Source organism: Gorilla gorilla, chromosome 14 (assembly GCF_029281585.2).
Source record: "Gorilla gorilla gorilla isolate KB3781 chromosome 14, NHGRI_mGorGor1-v2.1_pri, whole genome shotgun sequence".
Classification (NCBI taxonomy): Eukaryota; Metazoa; Chordata; class Mammalia; order Primates; family Hominidae; genus Gorilla; species Gorilla gorilla.
This window is the reverse complement of record NC_073238.2, coordinates 64,029,709-64,052,825: the sequence shown is the minus strand read 5'-3', so window position 1 is coordinate 64,052,825 and position 23,117 is coordinate 64,029,709. Positions and strand designations below refer to the sequence as shown.

The window sequence follows — 23,117 nt, the reverse complement described above, 5'->3', positions numbered from 1 at the left end:
CCATTTCCTCTCCATTTCCTTTGTCTTTTTGTTCCTCCATTTTGTTCCTCTCCATTTCCATTGCCTTTGGTCAAGTCTTGTCATTCCCTGCCTAGACTACTGCCATAGTCCCTTCTATTCCGTATCTTTTAAGTTGATCCGTCTGTCCAGTCTTGCTTTGCTGTCCTCTCTGGTTTCTAACACAGATTAGATCATACTGTTCCTCTCTTTGAAGTCCCTCAGTGATGTTAAAGAGATTTTATTAAGTAGGACAACTTATAAGTGAACAAACCCAAAAGCTCAGGGAGACCAAGATTTCATGACTGGGATGTGCTGGAGCCAGGCATAGCACACAGGCCTCATGCCCTAGATCCACTGTTTCCTAGTCCATTTCTTGGTTAGTGGAACTACAGCCCCAGTTTTTAAACAAGAGTCAGCAGCACTGCAAGGGAATGTGCTGTATTTGAGAAGTGCCAGAAGAATGATTGCTGAATTAGCTCAAACTTGCTAATTTGTGCAGGCTGGGTTCTTGATTTATTTTAATCTTAAGCATATGGTACTTTGAATAGTTATACTGAATATTAATATTTGCATAATTAAACTAGATATTTATGTGAATATACTTTGAGGAGGTGTTGCAGGTTATTTGTTTTGTACCTGTGAAATGAACCTGTAACACATATACCAGAGGGCTCTACTGTTGTTGCCTTGGCCAGCATCAGACAAGAATCATGGAAGCCACACTCAGTATATACGTGGACCACCTCCTGCAGCCACGTGAAGCAGGGTGGGGAGTGGGGGCTTAGACATTTTCCTAATGTTGGAGGAAATTATTTCCTCTACTGCCAACACCTCCCTCCCTAATTCATCTCTCTGTTTATAGTCTTGTTTAGAATGGTTTCCATGAGGCTGGGCACGGTGGCTCACGCCTGTAATCCCAGCACTTTGGGAGGCCGAGATGGGTGGACCACATGGTCAGGAGATCGAGACCATCCTGGCTAACACGGTGAAACCCCATCTCTACCAAAAATACAAAAAATTAGCCGGGCATGGTGGCGGGCGCCTGTCGTCCCAGCTACTTGGGAGGCTGAGGTAGGAGAATGGCATGAACCCAGGAGGCGGGGCTGGCAGTGAGCTGAGATCGCGCCACTGCACTCCAGCCTGGGGGACAGAGCGAAACTCTATCTCAAAAAAAAAAAAAAAAAACCAAAGCAAAACAAAAAGAATGGTTTCCATGGAAAACAATGAATATTTATGCCCAAAGAGTTGAGCAAATGTTTTACATCACTGATACTTATGTGGCATATACCGCATTTCTTATTGATGCCACATTCGTATGTGTGTATGTGTAGTTGTGTGTGTATACACACACACACAAATTATAGAGGGAATGTAGCATGGTGGTCAAGAGCATAGCTAGACTGCTTGGGGTTAAATTCTCTTAGCGCTCCTTACCAGCTTTGGTACCTCAAGCAAGTCACTTAACCTCTCATGTTTCAGTTTCCATGTATAAAATGGAGATGTATAAAGTGGGTACTACCTACTCTAGGGTCACTTTGCAGGATTACTAGGCAGGTTAAATAGGTTAATGTGTGTAAAGCATATAGAACCGTTTAGCACATCTTAAGTACTCATTAAGTAGGTTAATTTTAATTTTTATGATTATTTGTGTTGGTGTAGAATTTTTCACCCTGACTATTCTTTCCTTTTCCTTTTTCTTTCTCTTGTAGGTATTTGCTTGGGGTTATAACAACTGTGGCCAAGTGGGATCAGGTTCTACAGCAAATCAACCAACTCCTCGAAAAGTTACAAACTGTTTACATATTAAGAGGGTAGTTGGCATTGCCTGTGGTCAGACTTCATCCATGGCTGTTCTGGACAATGGCGAGGTGAGGTGTCTCCACTCCCATTTCCCTTTTTACCTCCTTTTTCAATTACATGTCAGTTTCTTCACAAGGTGAATGTATCAGATGGAAGAAGGAAGAGTGCTTTGTTTTGGTAGCTCCATTGAAAGTTAACTGATTACTGACTGAGGAGCTGGAGGTTTTTTGCTCCTCAGTATGACTTTTCTAAATTCCAGGATTTACCTGAAAGTAAAGATTCTATATGTCTAAGTTGTATTTTTTGCAAGATCCAAAGAGCCTAATGCCTATAGCTATTTGTTCGTGATATTTAATGTAATAGATTAAAGAATTTAATCCTACCTTTCTCTTCCAATGAAAAAATGTCAACTGTACATTTTTAAATTAACTGACGAAGTCCTTGTAGAACTACCTACCTATATCTTGAATGTTCACAGGAGGAAGCAACTTGCAAAAGCAGATTTTTTATGGGGTCCTGACGGTTGTTAGCTACTTTTAACAACTCTCCCTTTAGTTACCCCCTACTGTGGTCACTTTTGAGCTGATGGTTATTTCTATGAAATTAGTCTCTGGATGCAGCTTCCACTTAAATAGGCCATTTACTACCTATGCATATTTTAGTGCAGGAAAATTATACAAAGATATTACCCTGGACACAGATGTTTTGGCATCATGCATTGGTGTGCTAGGGCAGTGGTCCCCAACCTTCTTGGCACCAGGGACTGGTTTCATGGAAGACAGTTTTTCCACAGATGGCGGTGTTGGGGGCATGGTTTTGGGATGAAACTGTTCCACCTGAGATCAATCAAGCATGAGTTAGATTCTCATATGGAGTGCACAGCCTAGATGCCTTGTTGTGCAGTTCACAATGAGGTTTGTGCTCCTATGAGAATCTAATGCTGCCATTGATCTGACAGGAGGTGGAGCTCAGGCAGTAATACTCCCTTGCCCGCCGCTCACCTCCTGCTGTGCGGCCCGGTTCCTAACAGGGCATGGACTGGTACCGGCCTGCGGCTCATGACCTGGGGACTGGGGACCCCTGCGCTAGGGTGCTTTAGAGTTTATGCATAGACCTTATGTTAACTTATTTTTTAAAAAATCAATCTCAGTATCATGAAGATGACTTCAGAATTCCTTGGGATGGCCGTTGAATATCCTCCATTCCAGTATTCTCTTATTTTTAAAAATAAGTTTAATTTTTAGGTTATTATTATGTGGTTATTTTAACAAAGTAAAGGAAGACAAGTGAAACAGATAAAATAAAAAGTGAATACCTTTTCCCAATCTTGTTAATAGTTTCATGCATATCTTTTTGGACTTTTCCCTTAAACAATTATATATGGGTGAGTATAATTATGTTTTTTTAAAAAAATGGGATGATTATACCTACTGCAGCTTTTCTCTGCTATTCTTCAGCCTGCTTCCCGCTCCCCTGTATAGCATCCTGTGTTTATCTGTGTCTATGATCAGACCATTTATGCGGCTTTCCATCATTATGGCTGTTGACTTTGGCTTCTGCGAATGACCCACATACAGAGCTCTACTGATCAACATGTCAGTTTTCTAATTTTTGGCTGTTATAGACAGAGTTGTGGTGATTTTCTGTGTTACTCTGTGTATGTGTATCTTTGTACACTTATACAAGTATTTCTATAGAATAAATTCCCAAAGAATTTCTGGGTCAAGAAGTATGTCATTTGAAATATTGATAGCCATTGCCAAATTTCTCTCCAGAAAGTTCATGTCTGTTACACTTCTGGCACTGGGTGAAAGTGCCTTTAACCATCTCTCCCCAGGCCCTTAAAGTCCATTCCCCCTTTCCCCTCCATCATGTTACCCTGAAAAGCCCCAGTCTATGTCTGCCGCCCTACATTGCTGTGGGGCTCGATGCCACCACAAATCTTGGGTTTGTAATTTGAGCAAGGCCTTTATTTGTTCCTGGTCAGTACTTTTTCCTATGGCTATTTGGAACCTTTAACACTCCTGTCAAACCTATGCCTAGCTCTGTTACTTTCAGCAGACGGGCCTCCTCTCACTCTATATCCAAGGGACTGTCACGTTCTGGGAAGTCTTCTATTTTTAATCCTCTTTCCTCTGCTTTCCCTCTCATGATCCCGCTGTCACTCCTTAGTTTAGAGCCTCATCAGAGCTCACCTATTTGCTAACGAGAGAAGAAATGACCTCCTAAAGGTTCTTCCTGCCTCTAGCCTTATATGCTCCATCATCTTTCATACTGTGGCCAGCATTATCTTTCAAAAATGCAAATTAAATTAATATTTCAATGAGAAATTTATAGATGTATTGCACTTTCCCTGGTATGTTTTTTATCACTTTCCCTCTGAGCTCTTGCCTTTCCTTCTAGTCTTTTTGTTGTTGTTGTTGTTGTTGTTGCCAGGCTGGAGTGCAGTAGCACAATCTTGGCTCACTGCAACCTCTGCCTCCCGGGTTCAAGTGATTCTCCTGCCTCAGCCTCCTGAGTAGCTGGGGTTACAGGCACGCACCACCATGCCCAGCTAATTTTTGTGTTTTTAGTAGAGATGGGATTTCACTGTGTTGGCCAGGATGGTCTCGATCTCCCGACCTTGTGATCCGCCCACGTTGGCCTTCCAAAGTGCTGGGATTACAGGCGTGAGCTACCCCACCCAGCCTTCTTCTAGTCTTTCTACCACTACCGCAGATGTGTCCAGCCAAGCCCACCTACTTATCTTCTAAACTAGCTTCTAACACAGTCAATACCTTCTGCTTGGAATGTTTTTGCTCTCCTTCATCCTTCAGCTCTGCTCCAATCTCCACTTTTTGAAAAGTCTTCCTTAATCTTTCTTCCTAGAGGTAAAGCCTTCCTCCTTGCTGTTCTGCAGTGCCTTGATTATACCTATTGTAGCACTTGCTACCCATCAGCAAAAAATTTGCATGTATCTATTTCACCTGTTAAACTGTGACCAAAAACTAGTACCTTTCAGAGTGTTCTGACATACAGTAGGTACTTAATAATTGTTAGTGAGGCTCAACTTCCTCATGTATGAAACAGGAAAGAGTGACTTGCCCCAGACTATCTAACTAGTAAGTCATGGAGTAGAAACTGATGCCAATTCTGTCATCCCCTTCTCCAAAATAGCTTCTGTTTGGAGATCAGTTGCAGGAGCATAGAGTAGAATATAGGTGCTGGAAGTATCTGATTTGCTTAGATGGGCTGCTTTTTTGTCTCTTCCTTCTTACCAGCAGTTTAAAAATCTCACTCTCTCCCTTCTGTCCTCTCTAAGGTATATGGCTGGGGTTACAATGGCAACGGTCAGCTGGGCTTGGGAAACAATGGCAACCAGCTGACCCCTGTGAGAGTGGCAGCTTTGCACAGCGTGTGTGTGAACCAGGTACGTGTGGTGCACTCTCAGTTAGTGGCTTCCCATCTACCTTCCTTGCTCTAACTTGGAGAAATATTGGAGGTTTACTCTTCAGTCAGTCTTTTCTGGCAATACTCTATGCCTTCATCTTTCATATTTAATATTATATCTTCCCTAATTTCCCACGAGGAGAAGCAAGACTATGGTGTTGGCAAAACAGGCTCGACAAGTTAAAAAAAAAAACAATGGAAAAATTCAGTAGCCTAAGGTTTAGGCTTTTCTAATGCTTTTTTTTTTTTTTTGAGACGGAGTCTTGCTCTGTGTCCCAGGCTGGAGTGCAGTGGCGCCATCTTGGCTCACTGCAACCTGCGCCCGCCGGGTTCATGCCATTCTCCTGCCTCAGCCTCCCAAGTAGCTGGGACTACAGGTGGCTGCCACCACACCCAGCTAATTTTTTGTATTTTTAGTAGAGACAGGGTTTCACCGTGTTAGCCAGGATGGTCTCGATCTCCTGACCTTGTGATCTGCCTGCCTTGGCCTCCCAAAGCGCTGGGATTACAGGCATGAGCCACCACGCCCGGCCTTCTAATGCTTTTTTAATGTTCCAGCAAATGTCAGTCCACCCCTGATGATGATTTGGCATTCTGCAGAAGCTGGCTGTAGCCTTTAAGTAGATGTTCTCCCTGCCCTTCCTGTTTTCCTGCTAATGGTAACCATTTCAATTTACTTGCAGATTGTCTGCGGCTACGCACATACTCTAGCACTAACAGATGAGGGCTTGCTCTATGCCTGGGGAGCTAACACATATGGGCAGCTGGGAACTGGCAATAAAAATAACCTGCTAAGCCCAGCACACATCATGGTGGAGAAAGAAAGGTAACTTGGCTGTGCCACGTCTTGGGACTGTGTGTGCGATGTGGCCTTGGGGCTGTGTGTGGCAGAGCTGTGGTGTTTGGCTTTGTGATTCTTCTGTTTATTAACATTCTCATTTTGGACAAAAGAGATAACCTTCCCTTCTCCCTTCCCCCTTCCTCCTTCTCCCTCCCTGCTTCCCCCTTCCCCCTTCTCCCTCCCCCCTTCCCTTCCCTTCCCTTCCCTTTTTTGAGACAGAGTCTCTGTCACCCAGACTGGAGTGCAATGGCACGATCTCGGCTCACTGCAACCTCCACCTCCTGGGTTCAAGTGATTCTTCTGCCTCAGCCTCCTGAGTAGCTGGGATTACAGGTGTGTACCACCATGCCCAGCTAATTTTTGTATTTTTTAGTAGAGACAGGGTTTCGCCATGTTGGCCAGGCTGGTCTTGAACTCCTGGCCTCAAGTGATCTACCCACCTCGGCCTCCCAAAGTGCTGGGATTATAGGCATGAGCCCCACCGTGCCTGGCCTATGCAAAAGTGTTTTGAGTAGTAGCCAGAATGAACATGAGGTTGATATGATTCTTATGTAGCTCTCTGAAATAACCACCTGTGATTGATAGGTGTGAATGCATCTTGGTATAATTACTGCAGTCTTGCTGTTGCCCTTTTAGTATGGAAGACAAGTAAGGTCTATGGCCATGTTGATGTTTATGGTGTAATATAAACTTTTACTTTGAGCCAAGTAAAACAACTTTTAAATAAATCTGCTCTTGAAAGGACATTATCTGTTTAAATATTGATTTGATATAATGTGTGTTACTGGAATAGATGCTTGCTATTGTTCAGCCTAATTGTAAGGTCTTACCTCCTGTGTCCTGGAGTGCTGACTTCTGATTATGAGACCTTACCCAGGAAGCATACTACTGAGAAGTATAGTAAGTTTGGCTTGTTTTCCTTTTGGATTGGAACGTTCAGAGCCCGTGACCCCCCAGCCAATGCTTATCAGCCCAATGAGTGTTCTGAGCTCTGGTAGGAGATGAGAGAAGAAGTTATATTTATAAAGAAATGGGCCAGGCACGATGGCTTACACCTGTAATCCCCAGCACTTTGGGAGGCGAAGGCAGAGGATCACTTGAGCCCAGGAGTTGGTGACCGGCCCTGGCAATATAGCGAGACTCTGTCTCTATAAAAAATACAAAACTTAGCCGGATATGGTGGTGCAGCTATGGTCTGGGAAGCTGAGGTGGAAGGATTGCTTGAGCCTGGGAGGTCGAGGCTGCAGTGAGCCATGGTCATGCCACTGCACTCTAGCCTGGGTGACGGAGTGAGATCCTGTCTCAAAAAAGAAAAAAAAAAGAAAAAAAAAAAGAAATGGTATTTAAGCCATCACATTTGTTAGGGCATTTTCTCAGTGTCCACTTTCCTCATTTGCTTGGATTTGCTGGTCTGTTTTCCAAGTTTTCCTCGGCGGTCTGTGTGATCTGTCCTAACTCACAGTGAGCTGAGGATGAGAAGTGGGCATTTGGGAAAGGAGAACAGTGCTCTTGCCCTGATCTATTGCTTTTGTTGCTGTGACTTGGCAGCTAGTGTCCCTGGAACTTGGACTGTTGTTTTCTGAAGTATTGCAAGCATGAACTTTTAAATTGCCTTGTGTGGTGTGCTGTGGGCTTCTGTGATCATGAAGTAACATGCATTTTTCTTAAAACTTTTCAGGGTGGTAGAGATTGCAGCCTGTCACTCTGCCCACACGTCTGCAGCCAAGACGCAGGGTGGGCACGTGTACATGTGGGGCCAGTGCCGGGGTCAGTCCGTGATCCTCCCGCACCTCACCCACTTCTCCTGCACCGACGACGTGTTTGCCTGCTTTGCCACTCCCGCCGTCTCGTGGCGCCTCCTGTCTGTGGGTAAGAAAGTGCAGGGCCACCTCCACCCAGGAAGAATGGTACTACCAACTGACCAGTTTTCCTGTGTCTTTGCTGGTTTTGGGATCTCTCAGAATGTTTTATTCTCTATTAGCTTTCATACCTTCCGTCAAAATAGATGTGCATAATCAAATGTATTCATATATTATAAAATATTACCATGAACTTTAAATTTTCTCTCATAAATGCTTTCATTTCAATTGATATCAAATTCGCATAACATGCAGTTAACCATTGTAAAGGGTACAGTTTAGTTGCGTTTAGAACATTCATAATGTTGTACATCCACCTTTTTTTTTTTTTTAATTGAGACAGAATCTCACTCTGTCGCCCAGGCTGGAGTGCAGTGGCGCAATCTCGGCTCACTGCAACCTCCACCTCCCGAGTTCAAGCGATTTTCCTGCCTCAGCCTCCCAAGTAGCTAAGACTACAGGCACCAGCCACCACACCCAGCTAATTTTTGTATTTTTAGTAGAGGTAGGGTTTCACCATGTTGGCCAGGCTGTTCTCGAACTCCTGACCTCAGATGATCCACCTGCCACTGTGCTTGGCCTACATCCACCCTTTATGTCAAATTCTAAAATGTTTTAATCACCCCAAAAGAAAGCCCTTATATGTTAATTAGTCACACTCCATTCTCCTCTCCCCCCAACCCGTAGCAACCACTAGTTTGCTTTTTGTTTCTATGGATTTGCCGACTCTGGAGAGTTCATATAAGTGGAAGCATACAATATGTGACCCATGTGTCTGGCTTCTTTTACTTAATGTTTTTGAGGCCCATTGACGTAATATGTCTCTGTATTTCATTCCCTTTTATGACTGAATAATATTCCATTATATATATACACCATATTTTGTTTGTCACTTAACTGTTGATGGACATGTGGGTTGTTCCCACCTTTGACTCTCGTGGGTAGTGCTGTCATGACTGTTCTTGTATAAGTTTTTGGGTAGCCTGTTCTTAAGCACTTCTGTTATACTAGATTTCTTACAGAACTTGATATAATACCAATCAAAAATGAACTTTCTTTTCTTTTTTTTTTTTTTTTTGAGACGGAGTCTCACTCTGTTGCCCAGGCTGGGGTGCAATGGCGCAATCTCGGCTCACTGCAACCTCCACCTCCCAGGTTCAAGTTCTCCTGCCTTAGCCTCCTGAGTAGCTGGGATTACAGGCGCGTGCCACCATGCCTGGCTAATTTTTGTATATTTTTAGTAGAGACAGAGTTTCACAATGTTGATCAGGCTGGTTGGGAACTCCTGACCTCGTGATCCGCCCGCCTCAGCCTCCCAAAGTGCTGGGATTACAGGCGTGAGCCACTGCGCCTGGTCCAAAAATGAACTTTCAAAAAAATGAAGAACCGGCTGGGTGTGGTGGCTCATACCTGTAATCTCAGCACTTTGGGAGGCCAAGGTGGGTGGATTGCTTGAGCTCAGGAGTTTTAGACCAGCCTGGGCAACATGGCGAAACCCCATCTCTACAAAAAATAACCAGGAGTGGTGGTGCCTGCCTGTAGTACCAGCTACTCAGGAGGCTGAGGTGGAGAATTGCTTGAGCCTGGGAGGTCAAGGCTGCAGTGAACTGTGATCGCACCACTGCACTCCAGCCTGGGTGACACAGCGAGACCCTGTCTCAATAAAAAAAGCAAACAACTTGTGGTTTTTAAGGTGACACATTAACCCCATCTTCTTTCTTTCTATCTTTGTCTTTCAACTGATTTCAAATTCTTTTGTTTCAGAAGGGCATCAAAACAGAGGTATTATAAAGGGTAGTGGAATTTGGGGTGATATTTGGTTACATAATCTGTACCTTTTCTGACTATTGTCTTCTTTAAGAGTCCATTATTGGCTGAAAAAGCTAGGATGTCTTAAAACTGAGTAGCCATTTACAAGGTGACTTTAATCTTTTTATTTTATTTCTTGTTTATGTTTGCCTTTTTGCTAGCATATTTCTTTTAAGTTGTTCTTTTATTTATAAGCAGAGGGAATAAGTGGGTCATGATGCTCTGTGCTTGAATATTAATGTAGTTCTTGGCAGTTAAGGTGTTTGGGTTGTTCAGCAATTGATATTGAAGGTTAGTTTTCTAAAACGTCATGCTTAGGTGTGTCAGACAGGTGGAGTTGTCCCAATTAGGTGACCAGTCATGGGCATGGAGGCAAAAGGATGCTTAGGAAGAGTTAAGCTTGCCTTAAAGTGAAACCAATTGAATACTCCCTTTCACTTTATTTTGCCACGTTCTTTAGGTATAATACAGTATTTTTTTTTTTTTGCAGTGAGTATTGTGATTGGAAAATAATTGGTTCACTGAATGGGACTATTTGGCCAGAATTGCACATGTATGGCATACCCAGCTGAAGCACTTCTGTACACATCTTCAGATTTGTATATACTACTTAACCTGGACTTGTTATAAAAGGCTTCCCCAGTTCTTATATCTTAAAATGGCACACGCATTCTTTTCAGAACAAATGTCCTAACAATTTAAATGTTAAGTTTGGAAAAAATATGGTCATTGACTATATCCTCCTAGATCAGGGGTCCCCAAACCCCAGGCCATATGCCTGTACTGGTCCGTGGCCTGTTATTAACTGGGTCGCACGGCAGGAGGTGAGTGGCAGTGAGCGAAGCTTCATCTGTATTTACAGCTGCTCCCCATCACTCACATTACCGCCTGAGCTCCACCTCCCATCAGATCAGCAGCGGTATTAGATTCTCATAGAAGCGTAAGCCCTATTGTGAACTGCACATGCGAGGGATACAGGTTGCGAGCTCCTTATGATAATCTAATGCCTAGATGATCTGTCACTGTCTCCCATCACCCCCAGATGGGGCCGTCCAGTTGTAGGAAAACAAGCTCAGGACTCCCACTGATTCTACATTATGGTGAGTTGTGTAATTATTTCATTACATATTACAGTGTAACAATAATAAAAATTAAGTGCACAATAAACATAATGTGCTTGAATCATCCCCAAACCATCCTCCTCCCCGCCTCGGTCTGTGGAAAAATTGTCTTCCACAAAACTGGTCCCTGGTACCAAAAAGGTTGGGGACTGCTGTCCTAGATAACTTCTTTCCCTTCCACCCACTGAAAGTCAAAAGTGTTTTTTCCCTCTCACTTTGTGATCTCATCTGAGTGTTAGAAGGAAAGTCACATGGTGAATTCACCCCTTTGAGGAGGATTTTTTCTCTGAAAGGATGTACTATACTTGTTGCCAGGAGCAAAGAGGAGAAAGAGTCATTTCAGCCTAAGACTGGATGCAGAAGTTGAAGCACTGATGAGAAGTGGGTTTTTTTTGGATGGGTGGGGGTAGCAATCTAGACTCCTGGACTTTTGGCCCATCTTAGTCATTTGTATTCTTTTACCCACCAGTGATCCAGGTTGCAAGGTCAGGGGAAGCCTGACTTTTGAGAGGTTTTCTACCTTTCCTCTGTAGCCAGGAGAGCTCTGCATTGCATGGGGTGGAGGGAGGGCTGTCAGTTAAGGTCACAGGGCTTAGGTGAAAGGTAATGCCTTGGGAGAGTCTGATGATAAAGCTTGCGGATAAGCTCATTTGTTGAGTTTCAGCCTAGGTTTTAGCTGTTGTCCCTCCTCTAGGAGTTGCTCTGGTAACAGCAGGCTACCAAGGGCAAATGGTTCATCCCAGGCTTGGAAGCTGAGGTCTTTGATTAAGACACTGATTATTAACTCAGCTGTGGGCAGTTGAAACCTGCTTCGTGTATCCATAGCAGCTTGATTCGATGCCTGGTGAGGATCTCTGGAATTTAAAAAAATTTCCCCATTAGCCTTTTTCTACTTCTTTTCTTCTTTCATACATATAAAACACAAGAAAGCATTCTGGGAATTTGTACAAGTGCCTTTACTTTTCCTTGTAGTAACACAGTTCTACTTAACATATAACCACAACAGCAATTCTTATCAGGTAAGGTGATCGTGTGTTCTTATAAAACTGTTCCCTTCATGTAGGTGTTGTTTCTAAGTGAATTTGCTCTGTGTTTAGACAGTGAGTAAGGATTATGCATATAGTGATTTTTAGGGTTAACAGAGATGTTTAGATTCCAGATACTTAGGAAAGAGTTTCTCTGCTTGAGAACATGACCGCTTAGCATTACCATTTAAGTGGTAAGTTTGTTTCTTGCACCTCCTTGAGTTGGGTATGCTGACCCCTTGAAAGTACCCCAAAGCAGAAAAAAGATATTCTTAGTGTTTCAGTCAAGGAAAACAAATTCTTAGTCTTAGAAGAGAACCACTCATTTTGAGAGGGGGTTATTATATTATCATGAAGTACCTATAATTTTTTTCTTTAAAAATATACATTTCTAATGTATAACTAGGCGTATAAGATGGTATTTAGCCTTTCTAAATACCATCTTTTGGTGGTTTTCTTTGGTAGTTTATAGATGCAGGATACTTACTTTAATACCCTAGAATTGATTTGTCAAACAAGGTATGAACTCTTGAAAAAAAAAACAAGTGGAATTTTCCATCACGGTCATGATGATCTTTTTGAAGTCTTTTGAATCTTCAATCTGTTCCTTGAACTTGCCATATTAATATATGTTTGTTGCCTTCAGAGCATGAAGACTTTTTAACAGTTGCAGAGTCACTGAAGAAAGAATTTGATAGTCCAGAAACTGCTGATCTGAAGTTTCGAATTGATGGAAAATATATTCATGTCCATAAAGCTGTTTTGAAAATCAGGTATTTTTGCATGAGCTCAGAGACATCAATAGCTTGACTTTATTTTTGCCATTTCTATTTCTTTGTTATTCCACAAAATGAGTACTGATAAAAAATAGCCTTGGTAGTAGAGAGAAATGTCACTACTTAATATTTTTGCAGATAGTATCAGTCCATTTCATGTCAAAGAGTTTTTTGTGTACACTCATGGAGCGTTTTAGAAAAAGTGTAATGTAGGAATTTAAGTTATTTGTCTATATTGGTTTTTTGTTTGTTTGAGACAGAGTTTCACTCTTGTTGCTCAGGCTGGAGTGCAGTGGCACGATCTCAGCTTACCGCAACCTCTGCCTCCCGGGTTTAAGTGATTCTCCTGCCTCAGCCTCCTGAGTAGCTGGGATTACAGGCATGCGCCACCATGCCTGGCTAATTTTGTATTTATAATAGAGATGGGGTTTCTCCATGTTGGTCAGATTGGTCTCGAACTCCCGATCTCAGGTGATCTGCCCGCCTCAGCCTCCCAAAGTGCTGGCATTACAGATGTGAGCTACCACGCCCAGCTTATATTGTTTTTTAAATTAAGGATCTTGTGAATACTCATTTCCATCAGAAAATTTATTTACGTGGGTAAAGAAAATACAAAAGGTTGTTATTGAAAAGTGTATATGCCCTGTTTTAATTATAGATTAAGCAGAAAACTCTCATAGTCAGGAATGATGTGCTTCTGTTTCTAAGGGACATGCAATTACCAATTAAAGAATGTTCTAGGCTGAGCATGGTGGCTCATGCCTGTAATCCTAGGACTTTGGGAGGCCAAGGCGGGAATATCACTTGATCCTAGGAGTCTGAGACCAGCCTAGGCAATATAGTGAGACACTGTCTCTACAAAAAAATAGAAAAAATTAGCCAGGTGTGGTGGTGCGTTCCTGTAGTTCCAGCTGCTCCGGAGGCTGAGGTGGAAGGATTGCTTGAGCCCAGTAGATCAAGGCTGTGGTGAGCTGTGATCATCCTGGGAGACAGAGTGAGATCTTATCTCAAAAATGAAAAAAAAAAGTTTTTTAGATATAGTTCCTTGTATAAATGTGAGGGAACTATGTGTTTATTAGTAACTGTTTGCCACAAAGGTTGCCATTGCAGAAAAAGGCACATAAGCTAAGACCATTAAAGTGGCCATTTACAAGTCTTTTTGGAAATTTAGGTGAAAACCTATTGGCAAAGAAATACATTTGAAAGGAACAGAAAAGCCCTATGTCATTCCTTACCTAAGGGAGTAAATATCTGAACCACAGTATTAATTGAAAAGATGAACTGGAACTGTTTCTGTCTGTGCACCTGTGGTCAACCAGTCTATTCCTTTCATGTACAGTTTTCTGACCATGAAATCCATGATTGTTTCTTAGACAACTATTTCTTTTTTATTTCTCAGGTAGAGTAATTTTTTATGTAAGTGAAACTATTTTTTTAGTATTCTGAATGGATTTTTTTTTTTTTTTTGAGAGAGTCTCATTCTGTCACCCAGGCTAGAGTGCAGTGGCGTAATACCAGCTCACTGCAACCTCCGCCTCCTGTGTTCAAGCGATCTTCCAGCTTCAGCCTCCCAAGTAGCTGGGATTACAATTGTGCACTACCACGCCCGGCTAATTTTTGTATTTTAAGTAGAGACAAAGTTTCGCCATGTTGCCCACGCCGGTCTCGAACTCCTGACCTCAGGTGATTGAGGCTGACCTGCCTCGGCCTCCCAAAGTGCTGGAATTACAGGCTTGAGCCACTGCACCTCAAAACACTTTTTCTCTTTGTGCCGTATCTCACTTTAAAATAATTTAAAAATATGATTTTTAGAAAGATATAACTATGTTATACATAAGAAAATCCAATATTCAGAAATCAGTTTCTTGTGCAGGTGGCTTTGTACATGTAAATACAGTGTAGGAGCTGCTCAGGTTTTCTTGAAATATCTGACTATCCTAGTGGATTTGAGTGTTTTATAAATAAGCTTGTAGCAGGCCTGGGAAGAGATGAAGGGGAACAGGCAATGCAAAAAAAAAAAAAAAGGAGTGATGGCTGTTTTGACGATAAGTCAGAAAAGAAGAAAAATTGTCGGATAATCAGACAATAATCAGCTTGATGTAATCCAGTTAACATATAAAACAGTTTTAAGAATATACTTATTATGTAAAACAAAAAACAAATGAATCATTTTAATGTTGATATATAGTCAAAAGTTTTGAACTCTTGTTTCTGAATTTCTTTCACTTTATTGTTTAAAATGCATTTCTGTACATCATTTTAAAAAAAACAAAGGAGCAAAAAAGTCTTGGGGACCATCAAATGGAAACAGTAGTGGAAGTGCAAGGTACTTCCAGGCTCTATGTATACCTATTAGTATTTAATAGGAGTTACAAAAAATGAAAGTGAGTGTATGTAAAAGGCATGTACAAAAACCACTTGCATGTGGAATGTTTTTTGGGTGCTAGCTAAAGGTCTGTGATCCTGGTGTGTGCAGGCCCAGATAGTAGTTAATATACTTCCTTTTTTTTTTTTTTTTTTTTGAGACAGAGTTTTGCTCTTGTTGCCAGGCTAGAGTGCAGAAGCGCGATCTCCGCTCGCCACAACCTCCACCTCCCGGGTTCAAGCGATTCTCCTGCCTCAGCCTCCTGAGTAGCTGGGATTATAGGCATGCACCACCATGCCCAGCTAATTTTGTATTTTTAGTAGAGACGGGGTTTATCCATGTTGGTCAGGCTGGTCTCGAACTCCTGACCTCAGGTGATCTACCCGCTTGGCCTCCCAAAGTGCTGGGATTACAGGCATGAGCCACCACGCCCGGCCCAAGGATACTTCTGTTTATCTGATTTTATCAACTTAATTAGGTAATTTTTTTTTCTTTTTTAAAAATTGCTGCTGAACGAATAAGACTTTTGCTTTTCTGTTTTAGGTGTGAGCATTTTCGATCCATGTTCCAGTCGTATTGGAATGAAGACATGAAGGAAGTGATAGAAATCGATCAGTTTTCCTACCCAGTGTATCGTGCCTTTCTCCAGTACCTCTACACAGACACAGTCGACCTGCCGCCAGAAGATGCTATAGGTACTGTGGTAGCATTGGGATGGACAAGCCACATGGTGGAGAATATATCCCCTCATATTCTTAGTCCTGAAATGTAAAAAGCTTCAGGTGTATTGGCTTTAATTTGGTGCTTAAAAAAGATTTGAAGTAAATATCTTTAAAAATAGTATTGTGTAGTTATTATGGTTAATAGTTTTGGACCTAGTTTATGACCATAGGCTTTTTTGTTCTAATGTTACTGAAGGACTTTTTTTTTTTTTTTAATTTATTTTTAAGTTCTGGGGTACATGTGCAGGATGTGTAGGCCTGTTACATAGGTAAACGTGTGCCATGGTGGTTTGCTGTGCATATCAACCCATCACCTAGGTATTAAGCTATGGGCTTATTTTAATTTTCTAGTAGTGAAGTATAAGTTGCTAATGCATTTAGCGTTTTAGAAACAAAATGAGGATTGAAATTGCATTTTTTGCTCTTTCTTTGTGCTATTGAAGAAATTGTATAAAGTAAATATAGGAGAGGTGTGGAAGTGGAGGAGGCAGACAGTAAAAAAGAGAATTTATTTACTCAAATTCAGAATCTTATCCACTAAGAAACTTCTAATTTACCTATACACCTCTGTTGACCAAAACAAAATCTCTGTGTATCGGAAATTATTATACATTTGATTAAACCTTTCACATATCTTACTTTTAGGTCTTCTGGATTTGGCGACATCTTACTGTGAAAACAGACTGAAAAAACTTTGTCAGCACATTATCAAGAGAGGAATTACTGTGGAGAATGCCTTTTCGCTGTTCTCTGCTGCAGTCAGATATGATGCAGAGGTAACTTAAACAACAAACAGAAACCAGACCACCCTTAACTCCCTTTGTGCTCGTCTCCCCGGCTTCTTGCGTGAGGCATGGAAAACGATGAGTCACTCCACTTCTGTTTAGGGAATCAGTGAACCCATTGAAAACTGAAATCTGCCCTTGCTTCTTAATTCCCTGTTCATTTTTCAAAAGTCGTTGTTCCTCTACTTTTCATTTCTAAGTAAGACAGGAAACGAACCAAGGTCCTAGCAGCTGTGCTGCAGGTTGGAACATAAGGTGCCACACCTAATTGGACTAACAAACAGCATATTTTAGTTTCAAGTCTTTCTTAATGTCAGCATATGTGTTTATTTCAAGACTCACCTTGCTGTCTTTCCACCTCTGCCCTGTCATAAGCTGGGGATGTGTATGATTTGTATCTGTGTACGCTCTGCAATTCTATTAGTGTCTAATTACAGCTCACAGTTATTTACCTGTTAAGAACTTGCTGTAGACTTCTTTTGTTTTTGCACTGGGTTGAGTTCTTAATCTGGGATTCACAGATCTCTTGAGCCTGTGAATTAATGGGCTTTTGGGAGTCTGAAAGTTTGTGTGCATTTTTTCTGAAGAACCAAAGCATCAGACTGTAAGCTCCTCGTGAGCAGGAACTGTCTCATTCATCTGTATACTCTATAATGCCTGGCACATATTAGGCACCTGATAAATGTTGAACTGGATGAAGATAGTACCTTAAGGGAAGCATTAAGGATGATCAGTGAGCTAAAGGCGGGTATGGTTGGTTTCACAGATTCAGAGAGAATAAAAGGTAGAGAGCAATAGCCTTGGAGTTTCAAAATATCTAGCTAAGTTGTGCATGTAGAATGTTACAATTAGCCTATCCTTGCAGATACTTTGTCATTTGACAAAGCAGAATATCTGGTATCAAGGAGTTTATCAAACACCTGCAAAGATCTGCAGCTGTGTCCTTTGAGGTATAAGAGGACACACTTCATCACACGTAGGGATCAAAGTTGACCACGATGTTTTCAAAATGTATCTTATTTTTGTTTGAGGCTGTATTCTGATTATAAATATTTGATAAGGTCAAATGTAGCTGACTTTGTCTGCAGCCCGACAACAGATGGAATGATGATCAAAGTAAATCATTTCTAATAGAAAGTGGGGTATGATTTTTTTCCTATCCTTCCTGTGACACCCTGAACCTCTTTATTAGAAAAGCTGTTTCTTTAGATTTTATTTCCACCCGGTGATATAATTTTAAATTGGGTTAGTGCCTTTTCTGTCCATTTGGTGACTGATGTTAGAATCCTCTCTGGGCCTCTCCACGCTCCTCCTCCTTGTTAACGAGTTCCATACTCAGGATCAGACCTTGCTGACTAACACCAGTGAGAACAACCTGGGCAGAGGCAGATGTCTCGGCTCAAGTTGCTGCAAACTTCTTCCTCACTTTTAACTAAGATCTGTCCTAGGAAGTTTACAGAAAAAGCCTCTGCTGCTGCTTCCTGTGCCAGCAGGTCATTTCCTTTACTAGTTTTCATTTTTCTCATATTAAGTATAAACATGATAAAAACTTCCTTTAGAAAGACTCCAAATACGTGTGATTCCCCAGAGTCTGTCTCAGTGTGGGCATGGAGCTGGCGCTCAAAAATGCATGTTGAATTAAATAAATGAGTGAAAACATTTGAAATACCTCACCATGAAGGTGTGCTTAAAAAAAAAAAAAAAAAAGGCCAGGATTGGAGCTCACGCCTGTAATCCCAGCACTTTGGGTGGCCAAGGTGGGCCACTTGAGATCAGGAGTTTGAGACCAGCCTGGCCAACATGGTGAAACCCTGTCTCTACTAAAAATACAAAAATTAGCTGGGTGTGGTGGTGCGTACCTGTAATCCCAGCTATTCGGGAGGCTGAGGCAGGAGAATTGCTTGAATCTGGGAGGGAGAAGTTGCACCACTGCACTCCAGCCTGGGCAACAGAGCAAGACTCTGTCTCAAAAAAAAAAAAAAAGTTAAAACTTAAAATCCTACAAATATTACACATTCAACGTAGAAAAATTAGAGAATAGAAAGAAGACAAAAAGAAAGACTCACCTCTTTATTTCTAGGGCGTATATATATGTGTGTGTGTGTGTGTGTATATATATTCATAATTTGTATGTATTTTTTTTTTCCTGGTGATACAGGGTCTTGTTCTGTTGCCCATGCTGAAGCACAGTGGTGTGATCACAGCTCACTGTAGCCTCAACTTCCTGGGCTCAAGCAGTCCTCCTTCCTTCCCAGTCCAGGAACTGGGACTACGGATGTGTGCCATCACACCCAGCTAATTTCTTATTTTTTATTTGTTGCAGAGACAGGGTTTCATTATGTTGCCCAGGCTGGTCTTGAACTTCTGGGCTCAAGTGTCCCTTCCACCTCAGCCTTCCAAAGTGCTGGGATTATAGGCATGAGCCACTGTGCCAGGCCTCTTTCTAGGGTATATTTCTTAGGTTACAATACAAGTTACGTAATTGACTAATGTGCTTTTACATTTTATTTCCTGAATACTACAAGATACAGTGAGTACATGAATGAATTTCTGGAGTACAAAATTAAAATCCATAGCTAGGCACAGTGGCTCATGCCTGTATTCTAGCTACTCAGGATGCTGAAGTGGGAGGATTGCTTGAGGCTAGGAGTTTGAGACCAGCCTGAACAACATAGTGAAACTGCCATCTCTTAAAAAGAAAGCCCTCTTACTGTGTTTATTAGTTGATTGGAAGCTACTGATGAGTCAGGTTAGAAATTGACTGCAAAAACTATTATTTTTAGAGCTCAACTTGGGGATACTAGATGACTTTGCCTTCGTGCTGTGGGCCAAAATGCTAGGAAGATGGAGACTGCCTGCTTCCAATGTGTCTTCTCTTTCTACGAAAGTACCTGAGGTTCCTCCATGCCCCGTTTTGACAAGATAGCTTTGAAGCAAATGTACACACATTAAAGCAACAAAATGTATGGACTCAGTAGTTACAGGGAGTTTCAAAAGTAAGTTGATGATTGTGGATCCCTTGCTATGAATGTGTTATGAAACTGTCCACAAGTTTTATTAAGAAGGACTTGACAAAGGAGCACCCAGATATTCCTTTGGTACAGACCTGAATAAATATTGACATCAGGGAGAAAATGTGGATAAAACATTGTTTCAAGATAGATCAGTTGCACACTGCAAACTGATTCTTTTCAGGAAATTTTTTATTTTTATGTGTATTTGAACGTTAAGAGAAACAGTTGGGAAGTATTATTTGTTTAACCAGAGTAGAGAACTTTCCAGAAATCCTGTGTGCTAAGCAACTTATATCTTACAATCTTGCTTTTGGAGGGAAGCGATAAACGTGAGCCCAGGAATCTAATTCTGAAGTTGGTCTGGGGTATGAGTATTGGACAGCTTGGTGTTAAGGCTTGGTGGCCAGCGTTTTTTTCTTCTTTTGGTGGGCCAAATGAAAAGTCTTTGATCAGCAGTAGGCTGACAAATGTTTTTTGCGTGATGAGATAAATTATGTTTTCTCCATATGGTAGAATATTTAAGTACATTTTGAGAACAAAACAAAACTTCTTTGATTTGGAATATTTTGTACTTGATGTGCTATAACATGAATTATAGACTGACAGTTTTGGGGTTTTGTCTTGCAGTTACTTTAACAACAGGTTGGACAGAGTTAGGTGTGGTTCGTGATCTTGTGTCATCTGGAATGTGTCTTGTGGGGAGCTGTGATGCCGAGGCACCTGCTCACCCTGGTTAGGTGGTCTTCAAATTATTAACATTCAACTAGTTTAGCTTTGGAGTTTTAGGACAGGGTAAGAACTCCCTTAGAGGCTGCATTAGCATTTTTAAAAATGAGGATATTAATACCATCAATGCTCTGTGTTTTGTTTTGTTACTAAAGAAAATTTGTGGAAAGGAAAAACAACTTAATTTTAGAGTATATATATTGATTGGAATAGTTTCAATGTTGAAAGATTTGGAATGATTTATAAATTACTTCAGAAGAGCAGTTTTTATTTTTGTCTTCTTTGCTAATGACAATAAATCTGGTATTTTATCTCATTTGCCTTAGAACACTTTATAATTGTTCTGCCACATAACGTCATAAACAGAGTTTAGTTTCTAATACCAAGAAGACTGTATTAGACCCTTCTGTTTTTATACTCTCTCCACTTCCCTATTCCATGGGCTGTAAGAGGACTTTCATTGTGTCAGGAACTTTGTTCATCTCCTGGTCACATGATCCTTCTGGTCCTCCTTGGAACTGTTTTACTTAAAGCCCAGTTAGAAGTAAGAAGTCAACTATAACCAGCCCTGTTATAGTTGACTTCTCACTTGGACAGGAGTTGCATTTTCTTGCCTGTTATTGAAGATTTGATCCTTTGCAGAATGAAAGGAACAGATTATGTAGATTCTTATAATACTAAAGAGAGGTCAAGTCGGAAGGGCGTTTGTTTAACTCGCTCATCAAAGGCAAACCGACCCTGGGCACTGGTTGCTAAGTGGTTCAGCTTGACTGTGCCACTCTCTGGTGAACTTGCAAATTCAAACGTCCCTCACCACATGCGTTTAGGTCTTCCTTTTACATAGATCTGCCTCAACCAAGGTTTAATTAGTTACTTACACAACTCAGATTTAGATTGTTTTCAGAATTCTCTAGTTTGGCTTTTAATGTTTGGAACTTTTGAATATTTATTGCATACCCAGATACCTCAGTAGTTCAAACTAATTGGAGGGGAAGGGAAGGCAGTTTGATAGAACCATTTTCATGAGTGTATACAGTGAATTGTGATTAGCGGCACCATTTTTATACCTAAATTGTGTATAAAACTTCTTTTTTTTTTTTTTTTTGAGTTGGAGTTTCACTGCTGTCTCCCAGGCTGGAGTGCAGTGGCGTGATCTCGGCTCACTGCAACCTCTGCCTCCTGGATTCAAGCGATTCTCCTGCCTCAGCCTCCTGAGTAGCTGGGATTACAGGTGCTTGCCACCACACCTGGCTAATTTTTGTATTTTTAGTAGAGACGGGGTTTCACCATGTTGGTCAAGCTGGTCTCAAACTCCTGACCTCGTGATCTGCCCGCCTCAGCCTCCCAAAGTGCTGAGATTACAGGCGTGAGCCACCGCGCCTGGCCTGTGGTTTATCTCTTAATGGTTATGTGACTGGATGGGTTTCTGGAGTTTACTCTAGGGCATCTTTTAGCCAGGGACAGGAGGACCCTTAGAACAAGGAAATCATTGTTTGCAGAGGTCTGTGCTGAGAGCAGAAAAGGGGTCTCTCCATGTTTGTGTGCGCCCTTTCCACTCTGTCTAACATTCCCACCTCGTGGTAGCTGGAAATGTGCGGTCAACACCTGCAGTTGAAATGTTGAGCTTCTGGTTCGATAGAACCTGGAGTGCTGACCTTCAATGTACCAGCTAACCAAGTTATAATAAAGTCAAGCTATTTGTGATAAGAGCTTTTAGTGTGATTTCCTTTTATATATTGAGTCTTTGTATGCATTCCAGGTGCCTGATCGATTTAATAAATATATATTCCAACATCCTAAGGGACAGACTATATTAAAGTTTGGCAGGGGATGAAAGGGTGGATTAGCATAGGCAGGGATTGATTTTGAAATGGTTCTGGTTTACCCCTTATGGATGTTACTCCCCTGAATGTTGGTAATTGGTGACTTCTGTTTGACTGAAAACTAATCTGTGTAAATATACTTCTGTGGGGGTGACGTTCTGAGATATTAGTGTGGTGGAAGTTGTAGTGTTATTATTCTTTATGGCTTTAAAAATAAAGTCATTATTAGGAGAGCATAAAAGTGAATTTAAGGTGAATTTTTTGGGATTTTCTTTCAGAGCCTCTGCTCTGTCACCTAGGCTAGAGTGCAGTGGCACGATCTCGGCTCACCGCAACCTCTGCCTCCCAGGCTCAAACGATTCTCTGTCTCAGTCTCCTGAGTAGCTGGGATTACAGGCACCCACCACCACGCCCGGCTAATTTTTGTAGTTTTACTAGAGACGGGGTTTCCCTATGTTGGCCAGGCTGGTCTCGAACTCCTGACCTCAAGTGATCCACCCGCCTCGGCCTCCCAAAGTGTTGAGATTACAGGCATGAGCCACCGTGCCCGGCTGGGATTTTCTTTTTAATGTGCCACTTTAGGTTGACCATATCTCTTCATTACCTTTCTGTTTCTTAAACTAACCCACATCTTAATTCTTTTCTCTGATGTCTTGAACGTGACAAAACACATTCTGCGGACTAAAGTGGCATTCTGCCTTTTACAACAATGTCTTTGAGCATAACTAGATTATGTGATAATGGTGCAGGAAATTCTTTCCTTTGTAGATCTTGCGTGTGTGTGTGTGCGTGCATGCGTGTGTGTGTGTGTTTTGAAGAGTCACACTTTGAGTTAGGGGACCATTGCTTTTACTGTGTTGAATAAATAGTATGTGTTTTTCTCACACCTACCTGTGGTCACCTTTTTACCTAGTTTTAGGTATCTGGCCTCTCAAATATCTTTTCTGGGGGAGGGTGAGAGATTTGGGGTGAAGGGCTCAGAGAGAAGTAATTCAATCAAAGTTGCCTAAAAAAGCCATTTT

At 41.6% G+C, this 23,117-nt stretch overlaps 1 protein-coding gene across 5 annotated transcripts in view; it reads left to right on the top strand.

The window, feature by feature from the left end:
* RCBTB1 (RCC1 and BTB domain containing protein 1) overlaps positions 1–23,117 on the top strand; it is a 57,870-nt gene that overhangs the window by 32,403 nt on the left and 2,350 nt on the right. For all 5 annotated transcript variants that reach the window (XM_031001339.3, XM_055359853.2, XM_031001341.3 and 2 more), the window contains 7 exons: positions 1,710–1,868; positions 5,102–5,209; positions 5,913–6,055; positions 7,749–7,939; positions 12,531–12,657; positions 15,569–15,720; positions 16,393–16,523. In XM_031001339.3, coding sequence (XP_030857199.2) covers positions 1,710–1,868; positions 5,102–5,209; positions 5,913–6,055; positions 7,749–7,939; positions 12,531–12,657; positions 15,569–15,720; positions 16,393–16,523 — 1,011 coding nt within the window. The remainder of the gene's footprint in view (positions 1–1,709; positions 1,869–5,101; positions 5,210–5,912; positions 6,056–7,748; positions 7,940–12,530; positions 12,658–15,568; positions 15,721–16,392; positions 16,524–23,117) is intronic.